This window comes from Bos mutus, chromosome 26 (assembly GCF_027580195.1).
Source record: "Bos mutus isolate GX-2022 chromosome 26, NWIPB_WYAK_1.1, whole genome shotgun sequence".
NCBI lineage: Eukaryota > Metazoa > Chordata > Mammalia > Artiodactyla > Bovidae > Bos > Bos mutus.
The window spans coordinates 1,148,843-1,168,381 of NC_091642.1; the positions used below are offsets into that span (position 1 = coordinate 1,148,843).

General features: G+C 60.9%; 1 protein-coding gene across 2 annotated transcripts in view; it reads left to right on the forward strand.

Annotated features, from left to right (window-relative positions):
* The window catches only part of STK32C (serine/threonine kinase 32C), a 71,119-nt gene extending 52,276 nt beyond the window's left edge, over window positions 1-18,843 (forward strand). Inside the window, exons 3-12 of one of the 2 annotated variants that reach the window (XM_070363581.1) lie at window positions 5,719-5,870; window positions 6,208-6,381; window positions 7,108-7,145; window positions 7,243-7,332; window positions 8,249-8,352; window positions 8,928-9,044; window positions 10,275-10,400; window positions 10,474-10,605; window positions 17,181-17,248; window positions 18,200-18,843. In XM_070363581.1, coding sequence (XP_070219682.1) covers window positions 5,719-5,870; window positions 6,208-6,381; window positions 7,108-7,145; window positions 7,243-7,332; window positions 8,249-8,352; window positions 8,928-9,044; window positions 10,275-10,400; window positions 10,474-10,605; window positions 17,181-17,248; window positions 18,200-18,326 — 1,128 coding nt within the window. In that variant the 3' untranslated portion in view covers window positions 18,327-18,843. Of the gene's footprint in view, window positions 1-5,718; window positions 5,871-6,207; window positions 6,382-7,107; window positions 7,146-7,242; window positions 7,333-8,248; window positions 8,353-8,927; window positions 9,045-10,274; window positions 10,401-10,473; window positions 10,606-12,549; window positions 13,281-17,180; window positions 17,249-18,199 lie in introns of those variants that run through there. The other variant, XM_070363582.1, reaches the window with a different exon arrangement.
* The last annotated feature ends 696 nt before the right edge of the window (window positions 18,844-19,539 follow it).

A 19,539-nucleotide genomic window follows, 5' to 3' on the forward strand; every position in this document is an offset into this window, starting at 1 on the left:
TGCCAAGAAGTGACTGCAGTCTCTGTAACGCTGCAGCCCGCAAGGCAGGCACCAGGCTGGAACTTCACAGGGTTTTACAAGCATTGCTCCGTAAGGTCAGCCTTAGTTTCTGGTCAAGCCTGATTTGAATTGTCTGGAATTGTCGCTATTAACATCTTTGTCCTGAGCAGTTTCCCTGCACATCTACTTGGCCATCAAAGATAAGATAATTGGTTGACGGTTTGGTTTGACAGTTGGGTTTCGATGCCGTAAACGCCAGATTGCATACTACACTGGAAAATGATAACATGTCAGTCAGCAAATCCTTTGTGGGCACAGCCATCCCTCCCACCCGTCAAAGCCCAAAGTTTCCAAACTGCGGCTAATATCAAAGAAGTGGCGAGTCGTTCAGCACAGTCTTAGAGACACTGATGACTGACTCTCTGGCTTGATGCAGTCTCATGTGCTCTTTCCTCAACGTATTGTGCAATCCTAGAGTTGGCAGAAAAATAAGACAGGCTCCTCCTAGTCCCCGCAAGGAAGTGGTTATCTGATTCTTGATGAGCATATATTTTTTGAAGCGCTTTTGCCGTTCGATGGTGGAGAACGTGACATAGAAAGAATTTTGGTACTTGGCACAGAATCCAGCCAAGTAATACAAGGGCTGAGCTTGTGATGGATCATTTCCACGTAACCCAGATGGGTGCCACCAGTTATGCACGCTCCTTATATTGATAAGAAACAGCAGCGTCCTTTGCCTGATTATTTGAATTCTAAGACACCCAAATACACTGTAATCATGCATCTACACACGTTAAATGAGTTCAGTTTTTTTTGGCCATGCCACAGGCATATAGGATCTTAGTTCCCCAACTAGATCAAACCTGTTCCCCCTGCCCTGGAAGCAAGGAGTCCCAACCACTGGGCCACCAGGGAAGCCCCTATTTTTTTGTATTTTTATTTTCACATTAAAATTCTTAAAAATTTTTGCTGTTAATTTTCATGTTTCATTAAGTCCCTTTAAATGTTCCTCTTGTTATTATTTTATCTTGTATGGAAAAATTATATTATGGCCAATTGTCTCTGCTTGCAGCAAAAATTCTCATGGTGAAAAAACCCAGAGAACCACTACATCATTTTAAAATACGACATTCCAGCCAAAGTCTGGTAACATAACCAATGTTTTAAATTAAATAGGAGAACATATTCTACTGACCTCATATAAATAACTGTATTTTCATGAAAACAGGATATTTAATAAGAGTCTCAATTTTAGAGGGAACAGATTGGGAGAGAAGATAAATGTCTCGGTTCTGTTTACAAAGGTGTAATTTTCCAGATTGCTGAAAGCTAATAGCTTAAGGAAAGAGAAAAATAATGAGCCTGGAAAGCGCAATGAAAGGACCAGCAGTGCCTCAGACAAAAAGCCATGAGGACGGTGATCATCCTCAGAGCTCGCGTAGCCCCGTCTAATTCATTCCTGCTTTCCTTAGTCTCAGATCAGCAGTTTTCAGAGCCCGTCAGGGGACTTCCCTGGTGGCCACCTTCCAGTGCAGCGACGCCGGTTCCCTCCCTGGGCGGGGACTGAGGCCCCACAGGGTGCCGGGCAGCTGAGCCCACACCCCGTGGCTCGAGAGCCTCGCGCGGCAGCTGCTGAGGCCTGCTCGCCCGGAGCCCGGCGTCCACAGCAGGAGAGGCCCCTGGGACGGGAAGCCTGGACGCTGCGGCGAAGACCCCGCCGGGCACGGCTGAAGACCCGACGCACCCAAAAATAAATCTAAAAAATAAAAAAGGGCCCATCAGTTTTCCCACTAGTTTAGACAGGCTCACCAAGTTCAATGGTGTGGTCTTAGTTACCAGATACCTGTATTCTAGGGTCTTTATCAAAGTCCTTTCCATGAACTTTTTAAAGATGAAAGATTTTTGTCTGCAGTTGATTATAAAAGCTTTCAGGAAAGATCAGTAAAACAGTAACCATCTGTAAATGGCTAAAGACTGAAAAATAACCGTGGTCAAAGATCTGATGAGTTTATTGTAAAAATTATGCAGTTATGGAAATTTGTTTTTTTCTGTTGCATATAACAATTTGAGATGATAATTGGAATTATGACATACAGTCATTGTGAGGACATTGAAAAATTTCTAGGCATTTTATATAACTTTGGAAGCTTACATATAAGTAATATCAGTTCAGTTCAGTCACTCAGTCATGTCGGACTCTTTGCAACCCCATGGACTGCAGCACACCAGGCCTCCCCGTCCATCAGCAACTCCCAGAGTTCACTCAAACTCATGTCCATCGAGTCAGTGATGCCATCCAGCCATCTCATCCTCTGTCGTCCCCTTCTCCTCCTGTCCCCAATCCCTCCCAGCATCAGGGTCTTTTCCAGCGAGTCAGTTCTTCACATCAGGTGGCCAAAGTATTGGAGTTTCAGCTTCAACATCAGTCCTTCCAATGAATATTCAGGACTGATTTCCTTTAGGATGGACTGGTTGGATCTCCTTGAGGTCCAAGGGACTCTCAAGGGTCTTCTCCAACACCACAGTTCAGAAGCATCAATTCTTCGGTGCTCAACCAGGGAAGCCCAATGAAAGCAACATCTTTAACTGGACGCCTCCTCTACCGTGGCTCTAAACCAGTGGGCTCAAACCCCACCTCCTTTACCGTGGCTCTAAACCAGTGGGCTCAATACCCACCAGCCTTGTGTGACTTCGCCATCCCCAGAGACAGCACGAGAGCTGCAGGCCTCCCCGAGACCTAGGGCTTCTCCCGGGTCAGTCCAGGAGAGCAGCGACCGCCGGGTGACAGAGAGTCAAATGCAACCCAGTCTGTCCTGAATCTGTGCTGCTGGACGGGCCACGCTGGAGGCTTCCCAGCTCAAGCAAGGGGGTGGGGGGACACCGGCACAGGCCGTGTGGCTCCAGGTGACCCGTGTCACACAGAGACGGGGTAGCACGCGCGTTCCGGGCTGGTGTGCGTCAATGGATGGCCAGCGGGCTCCGACACCCACCCCCAGGGAGAGTCACGTTCACAGACCAGCTGTAACTCGTGTCTTCCTCCCACTAGGCTGTGCCTGGATGGGAAGAGCCAGGGAACAGCTCTGCCTTCCCCTCCCGAGGGCCCCCCATGGAGACCACGCTGCTCCAGGCAGCTCCCGGACCCCCTCTGCAGGCTGCTCTGCTGTCACGGTCCTTCTGTGTGCTCCAGAAACCCCCGGGGAGGCAAGGTCTGACCTCTGCACTCTTGGGGTTTGGCTAGAATTCAAGATGAGCTGAGAACATTCCAGAACACAGAGCCCAAAGATTCAGGAGGCCCGGGTCCCGCTCACGCTCCATCCGTCCCGGCCTCCCTCTGGCTCGGAGGAGCCCTGAGCTGCGGTGCTGGGGCCCTCGGAGCGGACGGTGCTCGGCCCAGCCCCAGCATCCCTCCTGGGGAGAAGACGGCGTGTCGCAGCCCCGGGCAAGAAGAACCTCCCCAGAGCTGAGCGTCCAGGCCCTGCCGTGGCGGCCTCGGGTGTGCGCGGGGCTGCCAGGTGGGAGGAGAGGACTCCTGGCCGAGCGCTGGACTCTCCTTGGTGCACTCTGTGCACTGACGGGGTCACTGAGGTCCCCTCCGCAGGCACTGGTTTCTCCTCGCCACGCTGAGAGCACGGGCTGCTCCGGGGACTCCCGCCTGCACCTCCCGGGGACCACGGACCGTAGGTCTTCCTGAACTGAACGGAGCCTCAGCCTGAGAAGGGCTCCGGAGCTGGAACTGGGGCGGGGGTCAGCTGCTGTTCACGCCGTTTACCCTTATTTTCATTTCGAACATTCCAACTGGCTTTCAAAGCAACAGTGTTAAAAGCGATCTGGAAAATGCAGCAAGTTAAGGAGGAAAAATCTCCATCCTGAGACAGTGCCCTTTCTGGGCTTCTCCTGCCCCTCCCACGTGGCAGCCCACGCCCCTCCACCGCCTCCTGCTCTTGGGGCAGGCCTGGTACTCAGCACACGGGCCCTTCTGGCCCCATGGGGCGCAGGGCCCCTCACCAGGCAGGGCCCAAGATGCTGAGGCCAAGAGCAGCCCAGAAGCGCCCTCTGGGTCCACAGAGGCCCCCTGAGGTCCACAGACCTCAGTCCCCAGAGGACCCCTTCAGTCCCCAGGCCACCAGTGGGCAGCTGGGGGATCTCAGGTCCCAGAATCTCACTGCACCCGAACGATCAGGCTGAGCGGCGGGTCTGGGGGCGTGAGCCGCGCTCGATGATGGATGTGCCGCCTGGCCGCACCCGCAGCCCTCGGGCATGGTGTCCACCGAGTGGTGGCATGGCGTGGCTGGCCTGTGTGATCAGGAGCTGGCCGGTGGCCAGAGCAGGGTCTGATGTTATTCTAGGATGTGGTGTTTCTGCCTCCGTCCGACAAGGAGCCGGGGCCTGGCCTCTAAGCAGTGTCAGGGTTTCACTTGCGTTTCTGGCTCACGTCTGCACCACAGGCCCAGACTCGCGCCCTGGTTGGCGGCCTGTGAAGGCAGTGCCAGTCCCCCAGGGCTCCCAGCTCCAGGCCGAGAGTGGGACGGGCTGGTATTTCACACTTGAAAGGGCCCAGGGGCCTTCCCCGCAGCTGGGGTGGGGCAGCTCTTTTGGCTGCCCGGGAGAATCCCCAGGAGCATGGACACCAGCCCCAGGGGTGGGGCTCTGGTCTTCAGAGCTCCCGGGGGCTCAGCCAGGCTGACGGTCACGGAATGGGCCTTTGTCCACTGAAGCTCTGGGGTCCCTCTCCCGTGACCTCGGCCAGGAGCCCCCGTTAGCAGCCCACCTGGTGATCTGGCTTCCAGTTGGCGTGGCTGCACTCTATCCAACACAGTCATGGAACCACACAGGGCCAGGCCCCTGCCTGCTGCCTGTCGGTCTGTGTTCCTGGGTGACATTCTCAGGTCGGGCCGGGAACACAGAGACCCGGAGAGGAAAGCACTTGAAGTTAGGCCCGTGCTGTCCCCAGGCAGATCCAGGTGGGTGTCACCACGCCAGGGCAGCCACCAGGGGGTGTGCCCCAGCCTTCCCAAGGGACCACTTTGCTGAAATGAGAGGAAAGATTCAGAAAGACTCCTTGTCCTCAGATGGGTGTTCTCCTGTGTAGGAAGGACCTTTAGGAGCCTTGGGGTGTGGCCACCTGCCCCGGCTTCTCTCCCGGCCTGGGTTCCAGCAGGGCCCGGAAGGCTCGGTGACAGGCTGTCCGTCATGGCCCTGGCCCTTGGAAGGCAGTGTTTCGTGGCAGAGTGGACGGTGCTGTCTGGTAACCCGCCCCTGTCTGGGTCCCTCAGGGCACCTGGAGCACTGGGTGGCCACATTCACTTCTAGCGGCTGCTGTAACAAGTGAGCACACGCTGAGTGGCTTGAGACAGCACACGTTTATTCTTGCGTTGCTGAGGGCCGGAGCCCCAGTCTCAGTTTATCTGGGCTGAAATCAAGGGCCCTGCAGGGCTGTGCTCCCTTGGAGACTGGAGGGGCGAGTCTTCCTCCCGACCTGCCCGCGCGTCCTGAGCTGCAGCCCCTCCAGGCGTCATGTTCCCTTCTGTGTGGACCGGACCGTGTCCCCAGATCCACGTGCTGCAGCCCGGCCCCCAGGGTGAGGGGCTTTGTGACGGGCCGGGTGCTCAGCTGCGGTCTGAGGAGACGCGTCCCTCCAGAGGCAGAGAGTCCGGCGGTTTCCGTCGCACCTGCCGAGCTGCCGGGCCGGCAGCGGGGTGACGCGCCCTCTGCCCCCAGGTGTGCATCGTGCAGAAGCGGGACACGGAGAAGATGTACGCCATGAAGTACATGAACAAGCAGCAGTGCATTGAGCGGGACGAGGTCCGCAACGTGTTCCGGGAGCTGGAGATCCTGCAGGAGATAGAGCATGTCTTCCTGGTGAACCTCTGGTGAGCGGCCGGGGGGCCTCTCCTGCCCCAGGTGCCCGCCCCCCACCCTGCCCCCTCACAGCGCCCCCAGGGCCAGCAGCCGCGTAGGTGACCCCATGCACACACACGCGCACGCACAGACCACCACCAGCACCATCATCACCTTCACCACCACCACCACAACCGCCACCATCAACGGCAGCATCAACACCGCCACCACCACAACCGTCGCTCTCGTCACTGGGAGTGTCCAGTGGGCGCAGCCTTGGGTCCCGGGCCCTCGCGCGGGGGTCTGGGCAGATGTGGCGGGCCGTGGCTCGGGCCGTCCCGCCAAGCGAGCGCAGGCGCCCGCCCTCAGGTACTCGTTCCAGGACGAGGAGGACATGTTCATGGTGGTGGACCTGCTGCTTGGGGGGGACCTGCGTTACCACCTGCAGCAGAACGTGCAGTTCTCAGAGGACACGGTGCGGCTGTACGTCTGCGAGATGGCGCTGGCCCTCGACTACCTGCGAGGGCAGCACATCATCCACAGGTGTGTGCACGCCTGCCGGGGGCGGCCGTCCCACAGGACCCCCGGGCGCCTCGTGCTCTGCCCCGCCCTTGCCGCACGCCTGCCCCACGTGTGGGACCCAGGCCTGCAAGCGCCGGCTCCCGGCCAGCCCCTCAGCTGCACGTGTGAGGCCCCCCTGGGGCGGGTCATGTCTGAGCAGGTGAGGCCGGGCACGGGGCGCCGGTGCCTTCCTTGGCGAGAGGCCACCTTCATCTGCTCTGATAAGTGCAGGATTCCTGCCCCCGCCCCGCTGGTGCCCTGGTGCCCATCTGCCGTGTCCCTGGCAGATTCAAATTAGTTTCAGCATCTGAAGGCTGACAAACGAGGAAGGTAGAGCTGCGTCCACAGGACAAAACACAAAATCCCACGAGGTATAAAGCGCGGCAGACGTGATTTCTGCAGCTCATCCTGGGGACGCTGACCTGGTCGTGGTTCGGGCACAAACGCTTCCCGACCGTGTCAGGAGGTCGGGAGGCCAAGCTCGGCCTCGGGCAGACCGGGGGCTCTGCGAGGCCCTCACCAGGGGTCCAGGCGAGCGGGCTCTGCTTCTGTGCTCTGGGCTCCGGCACCCTGCCCGACCAGTGCTGGGTGCTCTCCCACTGTGGCCCCGGCAGAGGAGGGGCTGGGCTCCTGGGGTCCCGCTCGTGGGAACCCCCTGCCCCGCCGGGATTTCTGGCCTCACCTCCTCGCTCCCTGCTCCTTCCACAGAGATGTGAAGCCCGACAACATTCTCCTGGATGAGCGAGGTGAGCCATGGCCGTGAGTGGCCAAAGCCTCAGGAGGGGTGCCCCACCTGCAGGACACGTCCCCCTCTAACACTCACGCTGTCTTCTTTCCTCACAGGGCACGCGCACCTGACCGACTTCAACATCGCCACCATCATAAAGGACGGCGAGAGGGCGACCGCACTGGCCGGGACCAAGCCGTACATGGGTGAGCTTGTCCCGCCCGGCCCGCACACCCCCGCCAGCCTGCCAGCTGGCCTCCCACCCCAACCTGTGGCTGGGGGGCTCGGGTCCCTTCCCTAAAGCTGCGGCAGCAGGTGGCGGGTCGGGCTGCTTGACCTGTGCAGGGGCTCTAAGTGACGGACGCGCGCTGTGGGTCTGACCACGAGAGGCCGCTCTGACAGGGGCCTCCCAGGTGGCGCTAGTGGTAAAGAACCCACCTCCTGTTGCAGGAGACGTAAGAGACACGGGTTCGATCCCTGGGTCAGGAAGATCCCCTGGGGGAGGGTACAGCAACCCACTCCAGTATTCTTGCCTGGAGAATCCCACGGACAGAGGAGCCTGGCGGGCTGCAGTCCATGGGGTCGTGGAGAGTCAGACACGACTGAAGTGACTTAGCACGCACACTCACCTCCCTCGTCAGGCTCCGGACCTGGAATTGAACCAAGCAGCCTGTTGAAAAGGACAGGTTGACCACTGAGGGCTGCTTCTCAGTCCAGCTCTGGCCACAGCCTGGTCTCTGGTCCTGGCCAAGGTTCCAGCCCTGGACCTGTGGTCATGGGGGCTGGGGTCACCAGGGGCTGGGGTCATAAGGCCTCCAGTCGCTGGGGGCTGGGGTCATGGGCCCTGCGGTCACTGGGACTGTGGTCCTTGGGGGCTGGGTCACCAGGGGCTGGGGTCATAAGGCCTCCAGTCACCGGGGGCCAGGGGCTGGGGTCATAAGGCCTCCAGTCACCGGGGGCTGGGGTCATGGGCCCTGTGGTCACTGGGACTGTGGTCACAGGCCCTGCAGTCACTGGGCCTGTGGTCCTTGGGGGCTGGGGTCACGGGGGTCGGGGTCATGGGGTTGGGGTCATGGGGACTGCCGTTTGGGGATGCTCAGCTGCTCTTGCCTTCCTGGAAAGCTCCGGAGATCTTCCAATCTTTCGTCAACGGTGGGACTGGCTACTCCTTTGAGGTGGACTGGTGGTCGGTGGGGGTGATGGCCTACGAGCTGCTGCGAGGATGGGTACGGAGCTCCTGTGACCCGAGGGCCAGGACCCCAGACTTCCCAGGGTGGCCCAGAGCTGAGGCTGCCCCCATCCCCAGGGCTCAGGGATGTCCACTCTCCCCGTTAGCAAGGCGGCATGCTGGAGGGGGTTGGGTGGGCAGAGGACTGTCCTGCAGGGCTGCACCCCGCCCCCGAGCTTCCCTTGAGGTTCCTAGGCGGTGGGTCCCCCTGCCCTCCCTGCAGTGGCCACATCTCAGCGAGTCCTGGAGCCTAGGAGGCTAGAGCCTCGTCAGGCCCCCAGCTGCCCTTCCCATTCCCTCGTGGGGACCCCCGAGGCACAGCACCCTCAGACGGCCGCCCCCCTCTGCCCGCTGCAGCTGGTCCCCTGGGGCCAAGTCCTCTGTTAGGGGGAGGTACAGGGGCGCTGTGCTTCCCCCCCAGCCTGCGGGCAGCCTCTCTGGTCGCTTCCCTGGCCGAGGTGCAGGCTTCCCGGGCTCTTCCCTGGGGCCGCCCTGGGATGAGGTTAGGGGTGGGGTGGGGTGCCCTCAAGTTACGGGGAAGGTGCCTGCTGCAGCCCTGCCTCCCCTGCCCAGAGGCCCTACGACATCCACTCGAGCAGCGCCGTGCAGTCGCTGGTGCAGTTGTTCAGCACTGTGAGTGTCCAGTACGTGCCGGCCTGGTCCAAGGAGACGGTGGCCCTGCTACGCAAGGTGAGTGCCCGCCCTGCCCAGAGCGCGGGCCGGCTGGACACGAGGCGGTGTGGGGGGGCGGGCAGCCCGGAGCGTGAGTGGGCCGGACTCGGGGGGCTGGGCGGGTCGGCTGGACTTGGGGGGTGGGCTGGACACGGGGGGCGGGGCGGCCAGACACGGGGGTTGGGGCAGGCAGCCTGGAGCGTGAGTGGGCCGGACTCGGGGGGTGGGTGGGCAGCCTGGCGAGGCTGGCTGGACACGGGGGGCCGCTTCCTGCATCCTGGGCTGCGTGTCCATCTCTGCCCCGGCTCCCCGCCTGGCCTGGCCCCGGGCTCCTCATCTTGTAGCAGCTCGGCCTGTGTGAGCGCTGGCGCGGCTGTCAATCCTTATTACCTAATCGAAGCCTTGCATTTCTTCTGTCACTGACGCCCCAGCTCAGGGCAGGTCACCCCAGCGTGTGTCAGGGAGGCGGCCAGGGCCTGGTTCCGCTCAGGCCCGGCTCATCCTGTTGGAGGTAGGCAGCCACTGTCCACTCCAAATGGCCTGGCCAGCCCCCTCACCAGAAGCAAGCAGAGAAGACCCCAGGCCCCCTGCCCGTCCCAGGCTGCGAGCACGTCTGCAGCAGTCCCGGAGACTCAGCCCGTAGAGACCTGGGGCGGTGCTGCTGCCACTGGCCTTCGGCTGGCGTTCGGCTCCCGGGGTCCAGGGCTGGGCCGGGGTCGCCCCCCGACTGGCCAGCCAGCTCCCTCCTCAGAGCGGTGTGCCTCCAACACACTGTGCCCAGAGGCCTCAGGACAAGCGAGGAGGGGCGTGCTGGACACGCGTGGCCCAGGGGGCAGGTCCTGGCCGGTGCCCGGAGACCCTGGTCCTGGCAGTGTGGCCAAGCACCTGGAGGCCTCCCGCCCCTGAGAGGGGCTCTTAACCAGCCTTCACCGCATGCCGCTGTGTCCACACCGGCCCAGGTGGCTCCAAGGGGCACTGTGCCCCAACAGGCCCAGGTGGGGGGTGGGGAGGATCCACACGCCTCGCTGGGGAAACCTCGGCCAGGGTCTCCGGTACTCCCCCTGGAAGGGGCGGCTGTGATGTTAGCCAGTCCCGCAGGGCGGCCCTGGGCCCGTGAGCGTTAGTCCTGTCCTGTTGCAACGCTGAGCTGGTTACCGAGAGCAGTGAGCCAGGCTGCAGCCGCCGCGTGCTGGTGGGTCCAGGGAGACAAGACCTGTGCCGGGGCCGCTGACCAGGGCCTTGTTCCAGCTGCTCACCGTGAACCCCAAGCACCGAGTGTCCAGCCTGCAGGACATGCGGGCGGCCCCTGCTCTGGCCGGCGTGCTGTGGGCCGAGCTGAGCGAGAAGAAGGTGGAGCCTGGCTTCGTGCCCAACGTAAGCCCACAGGCCTGGGGTGGTCAGGGCGGGCGAGGGCAGCTGGGCACCAGCTCAGTGCCATCTTCCACAGAAAGGCCGCCTGCACTGCGACCCCACCTTCGAGCTGGAGGAGATGATCCTGGAGTCACGGCCGCTGCACAAGAAGAAGAAGCGTCTGGCCAAGAGCAGGTCCCGGGACAGCAGCAGGGACAGCTGCCCATCGGTGAGCGCGGCCCGGCACCCAGCCGCCTCTGCTCTGGCCCCTCAACCCCTCCTCCGTGGTGGGGGACAGAGGCCCTCCTGCCTGCCCAGCTCTGGAGGGTCACATGGGGCCAGGCTCTGCCTCCGTGGTCTCAGGGTCATTTCCCTGCGTGTGTGTGCACTTGTGTGTGTGCATGTGTGTGCGCACTCGTGTGTGCATGTGTTTGAGTGTACCTGTGTGTTTGCATGTGTACACACCCACGTGTGTGTGCGTGCATGTGTGCACACACAGGTGTGTGCATGCCAGTGCACCTCTGCGTGTGTTTGCGTGTGAGTACACTCATGTGTTTGTATGCATCCATGCACATGTGTGTGTCCATGTGTCTGTGCACTTCTGTGTATGTGTTTGTGTGTGACTGCACTTGTGTGTATGCACATGCATGTGCATATGTGTGAATGTACTCGTGTGTGTGTTCGTGTGTGAATGCGTGTGCTTGTGTGGGAGTACACTCGTGTGCATGTTTGTATGTGCACGTGTGTGTGTACATCGGTGTGGGCATGTCTGTGCACTTCTGTATGTGTATGTGTGTGCATACGCGTGCACACACGTGTCCATGTGTGTGCTTGCATGCATGTGAGTGCACGTGTGTGTGTGCGTGCACACGTGTACATTTGTCTGCCTCTTCTCATGAGGACATCGCTCACACTGGGTGGGACCCCGAGTCCAGGGTGACCACCCCATTCACTTGATTGGTGGCATCTGGAGACTTCGTTTCACATTCCTAGGAATGGGGTCAGGACCCCACCCTGGGGACGTGGTGTAACGTGCCGCAGCCCCCACAGTCCTGCCCTTGGAAGTAGGGGTTCCCCCCGGGAGCAGAGGATCCAGCTTGGGCCTGTTCCCAGGGTCCGGCTGGTGTTCACAAGACAACTAGGGCTGCAGGAGTGGATGGCCGGGTCACAGCAGCAACACTGTAAGCCCGCCACCATCCCCCTATCCGGGGGCCCAGCGGAGCCTATGAGGACACCCTGGGGAGCGGCTCTCACGCCTGGGGGACCCTGTGCGGCCCCATGCCCGGGTCCTGGGCAGAGATGGGTGCCAGCTCCTCCTCGGTGCAGGGGCCCTCCCTGGAAGCCTTGGCTCCTCGGGGAACAGGTAGGTGGGCTCCCATCCCCTCCCCCTTCTGTGGGCTGCTGACGGCGGCCCCTGGTGTCCGGCGGGGGCACTGCAAGCTGGTCCAGCTTTGTTTATTTATTATGGCTCTAGGAATTGACCTGAAGTCGCTCAGTCCTGTAACTCTTTGAAACCCCATGGACTGTAGCCCGCCAGCCTCCTCTGTTCATGGGATTCTCCAGGTCAGAATACTGGAGTGGGCTGCCATTTCCTTCTCCAGGGGATCTTCCCGACCCAGGGATCAAACCCAGGTCTCCCACACTGTAGGCAGACTCTACCATCTGAGCCACCAGGGAATTCCTATTGGGTCTTAAACTTACCTGGTGCCTCAATGGTACAGAATCTGCCTGCAATGCAGAATACTAGGGTTGATGCCTGGGTTGGGAAGATCCCCTGGAGGAAGGCATGGCAACCCACTCCGGTCTTCTTACCTGGGAATTCCATGGACAGAGGAGCCTGGCGGGCTAGTCTGTGGGGCCGCGCAGAGTTGGACACGGCTGCGTGATTAACACTTTGTCCCCGTGGGGTCTTAGCTACAACAATGATTTGTTGCAGCATGTGGCATGTGGGATCTTAGTTCCCGACCAGGATTCGACCTGCCTTCCCTCATCAGAAGGTGGATTCTTAACCACTGGACCATCACAGAAGTCCTGGTTCTTCTTTTTTTCTTGCTGTCAGACTGGGAGTGATGGCTTAGAGTTCTTTATGTGAAAGAGTTGAAATCAACACTCCTTTTTTCCACTTTTTACTGTTGACTGATAAGTGTGATTTATTTACATTTCTGCACACAAGTGCCTTAGGAGATGATCTGCAAACTTCTTCCGGTCTGCGGGCTTTCTCCCTTCCGGTCGGCACCGTCTGCAGCAGCGTCTCCGGTCCTGATCAAGTCCTGCCTGTTTTTTCTTTCCTTGTGTGCTTTTGGTGTCATTGCTAAGACGCCACTGCACCACCTGAGCTCAGAGATGTCCCCTTGTGTTCTGTTCTGAGTGTTCTGTAGTCTTCTCCCTTATGCTTGAGGCTTGGGTCCGTTTTCAGTTAGTTTGATGCACAGTGTCAGGTGGGGCCCAGCCTGACTGTTTTGCATGTGGACACGCGTCATCCAAGTGCTGTTTGGCCTCATCTTTCCCCCACTGAATTGCTTGGCATCATTTTCAAAGATGAATTGATCATGAATAGAGGGGCCTGTTTGTGGACTTGAACGTCTAGCCCACGTATCCGTGTGTCTGAACTGCCGGGTCCCCCCTGCCTTGACGACTGGGGCTCTGGTGAGGTCTTGGGTCAGCAAGTGTGGGTCCTCCAGACTGTTCTAATTTTGCAAGACATTTCAGCTCCTATGGGTCCCTTGCATCCCCAGGGCATTCTGAAGGGCTTAAGAATTCTGTCTGAGTTGCTCAGCAGGTCATTTGTGACAAAGTTAAGGATTGGGACCTGGTCTGCCTGCCCGGGCCCTGTCTCTGCCCACCTTGGGTGACATCTGGGGTCAGGTGCTGTGGGCACTGGCATTGGTAGGGCCCGCGGGTGTCTGCCCCGAGGACTGTGTGCAGGGAGCAACCACTGGCACAGTGGTCAGGGGGTGGGGTATGGGGGGGGAAGCAAGGCTGGGTTTCAACGGAGTCCAGGGAGAGCAGCCTGACCTGCAGGGACCTGAGTGTGGGTTATGCCCTGTGCCCGGCAGTCATCAGCAAGGAGCCCCAGAGGGTCATGCGTTTCTGTAGCCTCCTGAGTCTGCATGGCAAAGGCTCCAAACGCCCTAGCAGGCCATGGGACCACCCAGGTGTGCCGCTAGGAGGAGAGGGGCTCCAGAGCTGGACGGGCCACGTCCCAGAGCCCCGGCTGACAGCGCATGCGCACAGCACGCACCTCGGGCCGGCGGGGCCCTGGGGCGCGTCGCTGCCCACGCCACCCTTCCGCCTCTGATGCCGCTCCGCCCTCCGAGCGGCTCCTCGGGCCGATTCTCCTCTCGTCCTGGGAGAGCCTGGGCGAGGGAGGGTGTGAGACGGCCAGCTCCTCCCCGCCCGCCGACCCCCGGACGGCGGCCAGTCCCTCTGCGCCCGTCGCCGGCCCCAGCCTCGCTCCCCTGCACCCGCATCCTGCGCCTCCCTTGGTCTCCGGGCATCTGGGGTCACCTCCTGCCTTGACCTCGTCCCCGCCTCTGAGTAGCCCTTGCCTTCAGTCCAGCGCTGACTCAGGCCGGAGTCTGTGCCCCTGTCCAGTCGTCATCGGCTCTGTCAGGGTTGATGACCCCGTTCAAGTTGAAAAGCCCCAAGTCGCTTTGCGTTTGCTACCCCTCACCTCCTGAACATCACCGCTCAGCCTGGCTTGCCGTAAGCGGGCTCGGAGCACTCAGGTCAGTGCCCAGTCGGCAGTCGTCCGACACAGAGCCTCTTTTATAACTCAGTGTTGACTTATCAAATACTGAAAGTGAAAAAGGGCGCATCTGGGTCCAGGGTGGGTGTCAGTGCGTCAGTTGTTCACCCTCGGGGTCACGGGGCTGACCAGTAGCTGCGGCTGCCGCCCAGCATCGCATCGAAGGATCGGTCCCGTGTCGTCAGCCCGGAAAAGGTCCAGGTCAAAATTGGAAATGCCGTCTCTGCTGTCTGTCGCTTTCACACCCCTCTCGAGTCAAGAGACTCCAGCCGTGGTAGCTGGGGGCCGGCTCGATACTCAGTCCTCCTCGGTGAGTGCAGAATAGCGCCCGCCCTCTGTGCTACGGGCGTCGGGAGGAAAGCCGTGTGAGGTCAGGGCTGTATGCCGCAGCCGGCAGCCCTGTCGATCAGCTCTGGGAGAGCCCGAATCACGCTCCATGGCGGCACCTGGCCCACCAGTGGGTTAAGATCTGTCCCTTCTCCCCCTCCTGCCACAAGCCAGCTGATCTCCGCAGGCCAGGCTCATGAATTAAATGGGAAAACAACAGGAGTATCATCCTCGGATCCGCGATGTGCTGTGCTTAGTCACTCAGTCGTGTCCGACTCTTCGACCCCATGGATGTAGCCCACCAAGTTCCTCTGTCCATGGGATTCTGAGGGAAGAAGACTGGCGTGGGTTGATATGGCCTCCTCTGGGGACTCTTCCCGACCCAGGGATCGAACCCATATCTCTTGTGTCTCCTACATTGGCAGGCAGCTTCTTTAACACTGCTTGAAGCCCCCAGATCCCCACAGATAAACACAAAGACTCCAAAGTCCTTGACGGTGGCGCTTGGCACTGCCATTGCACTCTAGATGTGGGTTTGTTTGTTATTTCCTATCTAGGCTGGTTTTGGGAGACGCTAGTTTCAGGAGCTTTCACTGGGCTTTTCCATGATAATGTTATTAGCTGCTACTCCACAGGTCAAGGAACTAAGAGAATTCAGCCAGATGCCAAATATTAATACATCCTTCTTAGTTATGCATACGGCCGCCGGAGGGAGAAGCAGCCCCTGGCGGGCTGTGGGCCCCTTAGGGGGTCCACTGTAAGATGGACGTGGGCCAAGTATCAGCTCACACCTGTGCTCAGCAGCCCTCCAAACAGCCGGGCGTTTGCCCTCTCCCATGTGCAGATGTGCAGGGAAGTGGTTGCGGATGCCTTTGCGAAGGACTGGAGTGTTGTTGCCATGTACACTTGCTCGGGCCTTCCTGACCAAGAGCCTGCCCCTTCTTAGCCCACAGGTCCAGGTCTGAGATCTGGAAATGAGGAAAAGAATTGCAACTCTCCATCCAGGTGGCCGTCAGCCTGGTGCTCACACACGCACGATCTGAGTGTGTGCGTGCACACAGGCACACATATGTGAGCACTGGCCATCCACCTCTGACCCTGAAAGCACCGTGATCGGTTGGACACCCTCAGCATCCCAGGGGTCAGGGTGGCCTGCTTGCCTCTCCAGCCTGGAGGCCTGTTTCCATGGTTACACCCCCTTAAGGGTGGCTGAGTTAGGTGAGGTCAAGGCTGCCGCTGTCCAGGATCCCATCATGGCCTTTGGGGGACTCCGTCCTGGAGCAGATCCTCCTGAACTACACGGGAACCACAGGGCTTCCCCAGGGCACTGTGTCCCCACCAGCTCGCTCGTCTCCTGGCTGGAAGGCGCGTCCCTCGGGCCCTCCAGAAGAATGTGGTCATCTGGGAGGTCCATGGGTCTTTACTCTTGAGTGTGCTGGCTGTTCCAGCTGCCCACATATCTAAGCCTTTGATCCCATCCCAGCATTCTTCTAAGGCCATTCTGAACCTTCTGACCACTTCACTTGGGCTGCCTTTTCGTCCAGGTTTCCAAATTGCAGTGTATTAGGACGCACTCATGCCAGGGCTCCTTCAGGGAGTTACCCCCAAGTTGTGCAGGGCAGACTCCCCCTGTCCAGCCCCTCCCAGGCCTGTCCTGCCCTCTGGGCAACCAGTACCTCCCTCCCCAGCAGGTCCAGTGCCTGCCTGCTGTGGCTACGCGTGGCTGCAGAGCCGGTGGGGCAGAGTGTGGGGGCGAGTGCTGTTTCATCTGCAGGAGTGGGAGGGGTCCCTCTTCTGTGGCCAAGGCGAGGCCCTCCCGCAGGCTCAGGAGCGTGGGGCATCAGGCTAACCTGCCCACTAGCATCCTCTCGGGCCCCTCCCACGACCGAGGCCTACTCCTCCCCTATCAGAGCCTCAGTTGGATGCAGGAAACCTCATGGCTGAGTCCAGCCCTCTTAAGTTCTGTGGCTTGGACATCTCGGCCTGGTCTCCCGTGAGCTGTCCGGGCCGCCGGGCAGGGCGTCTCCATGCTGCGCCTTGGGCTACCATCTGGCAGCCCTGAGTGAGGCTTGGACACCCAGGGGCTAACCTCGACCCCCGAGACCCACAGTCCCAGGGGCCAACCTCGACCCCCCTGACCCACAGTCCCAGGGGCCAACCTCAACCACCCAGACCCATGGTCCCAGGGCAAACCCACCACCCTCACCCTCTCCCGACACTCCTGAGGCGAGGGTCTCAGTAACCAGGGTTTCGCATGCCAGGGACCTATGACACGCCTTGGATCTGGCCATTGTGGGACTGACTCCAGTCCCCAGCCTGAGGCTCTGCTTCTTGAGACTACCCCTGCCGCCCAACTTCTTAGGCAGGTCCTGGAAGCAGACCCTCAGCTGGGTTTGTGACCAGGGTCCAGTGACCAGGAGGACCCAGTGTGTGTGGGGAGGGTGTGGAGGAGTGGCCCAGTGTGGCTCCTGGACGAGTCTGGCTCTGCAGACCCTGCGGCTGCCCCGAGACGGGGGTCGGGCGTCCCTCTGTCAGTGGCTAAATGGGGGTCACCGGGAGACCCCAGCCCCTGTGCGCTCTGGTTGCCTGGGGCAGGGTGGGCTCCTCAGAGAGCCAGGGCAGGAGAAGGCAGGCACACAGGAGGAGCAGACGGGGGATGCCCAGGAACCTCCCTGCGGGACGCGAGGGACGCTGACAGGCGCCCACTCGTGTGTCTTTCTGACTAACAGGAGAATGACTACCTTCAGGACTGCCTCGATGCCATCCAGCAGGACTTTGTGATTTTTAACAGAGAGAAGTGAGTGTGCATGTTGGGGGCCGGTCACGGGGGCAGAGAGGAGTTTGGGGAGCGGAGCCAAGGCTTTCTGGCTGCAGTGGGCGCATGGCCTCAGTGGGACTCGGAAGCCTGACCCCCGCCCTCCTCAGGAAGTCCAAGCAGCAGCCCTGGGGGGTGGGTGGGGGGAGGCCCCTGTGCAGGCTTGTGGGGGAGGGGCTCCTCGGCACTTTTAAGGGCTAAGCTTGGGCATTTTCCACCAACGGGCAGAGTCTCCGGGGCAGACCCTGGGCACACCGCCCAGGTGAGGGGCCCAGCTGTTACATCAACCTGAAACCCTCACTCAGCCACTCAGGGGCCAGGCAGGAGGGACGGGGCTCGCGGGCAGGGAGATACGGCAGGTCTCAAAGTGCTGAGCCACCTACTGTGGTGGAGCAGGGAGGCCCAGTGCTGTGGGGCCCAGGGGAGGAGGGGCCGGATGAGATGCAGAGGACTTCCTGGAGGAGGCGGCCTTGATCTAAAAGCTGAACAGGGCTCACTGCTGCTCTGTCCTGCCTCAGGGTCCAGGATGACATATGGACCCTGGTTTAGGACACTGGCCACCACCCTGGAGGTCAAGGCCTGGGTGGTAACAGGACTCGGCCAAGCACTTTGTTCCAGAATTCCTGACCTGCCTCCTTTTAGCTTCTGGCTGGAAACCAGCTGAGACTCACCAGCCTACTGCCCTGAGCCTGAGGGCCATGAAGAGCCTGCAGAGGGGCCGGTTGGATGCCCCATGTGCCTGCAAGCCCCGCTGAGCCAGAGTGGCCAGAGGGGCTTCTGCCCAGGCGGACATGCCCAGGAGTGGTCCGTGTGGAGCCCCAGGCCACGTTCCTGAGGGGGTGCACCCTGGGAGTCCCTGGACAGGCCCTGGGCCAGTGAGCCACGTCCTGGGCTGCTGGCGAGGCTGCATAAAGCCCCCATGTGTCTCCGCAGGCTGAAGCGGAGCCAGGACCCCACGCCCGAGCCCAGGGATGCAGCGGAGGCCTTGGTGGACAGCGAGGGCGTGCGCCCAGCCCTGCCCGCCTGCGGCGCCATCTGCCCCTCGGCCGGGAGCAGCTAGGCCGCCCCTGCCCGCTGGCCGCAGAGTCAGCTCAGGCCCCGCCGGACACCCGGCACTCCCAGAGGGACAGGGCGGCCGGAGGCCCAGCGTCAACTTTCCCAGGGAGCTGTGCAGCGCATCCAGGCCCAGGCCCCAGCCCAGGCTGGCAGCTCCAGGCACCCAGCCGGACGGCACCGGATGGTCTGACTGCCGGGTCTGCCCTCCGGCCCTCGGGGGCATGTGGTGTCAAGAGGCTGCCAATGTGGCTGAGAGCAGGGGGCACAGAGGGTGGGTGCCCCCCGTGTGACGGTGGAGGGGGCCACAGCCCCCGCCCAGGCTCTCCTGGGGGCCTCTGGGGTCCTGCCCTACCTGCTGTACATAGCCCGCCCCCGCTGACCCCGCCACTGGTGCCCGGGGTCCTCCCGGTTCTTATCCATCATGGGGGAGGGGCACGGGCCTGAAGAGTGTTTTATAGACGCGTGTTCTGGTCGTTTCTGCCGTGTTTCTGTACAGTTTCCACCTCTGAGAAAAACATGAGAACCGCTTGGTGTCGGCTGGTTTGCGTGTTCCGTGCCCGCCGCGGGCAGAGAACGCTCGTCCGTGGCCCAGGGCGCTCCTGCCGGGCCAGAGCCTCCTGGAACTCTGGTCCTCGGCCTGGGGAGTATGCCCTTCTCCTGCCCCAGAAACCCCAAGGCAGCTCTCGGGTTGGGGTGGAGGTGCGGCCTGCTGGGGGGGCAGGGGCAGCACCTTGAAAACAGCCGGGACCAGAACGCTCCAGGTTGGAGCAGCTCACGGGCCCCCCTTGCCCAGAGTGGGGAGCCCACCTGGGGCCCTGGGGCACTGGGGAGCCCAGGTCTGGAGGCAGGCAGCGCCGCAAGACGCCAGGTGGTGGTGCCAACCCCCAGAGGTTCTGGGCGGAGACCTGGTGATGTCAGAGGCAGGAACCGGGTGGGGAGGCCGGGGTTGTGTGGAAAGACGTATTCTGTGTGTGTGTTTGTGCACACCTCAGGTGCATTTTGAGGCCCTAAGGGACAGCGTGCCTGTTTCCTCAGTCAGTGGCCGGCCTGCGGGTGTGGCCTGGCCCCCTGACTGCCTTGTCTGTCCTTGGGGAAGGGGACGCTGGTGCAGTGAACGCTGGTCTCAGTGCAGCCCAAGGAGTCCAGTGCTGAGGCCTCAGTGACCAAACCAACCTGAGCAGAGGGACCACTGGGCGGACCTTCCTGGGGCTGCCCAG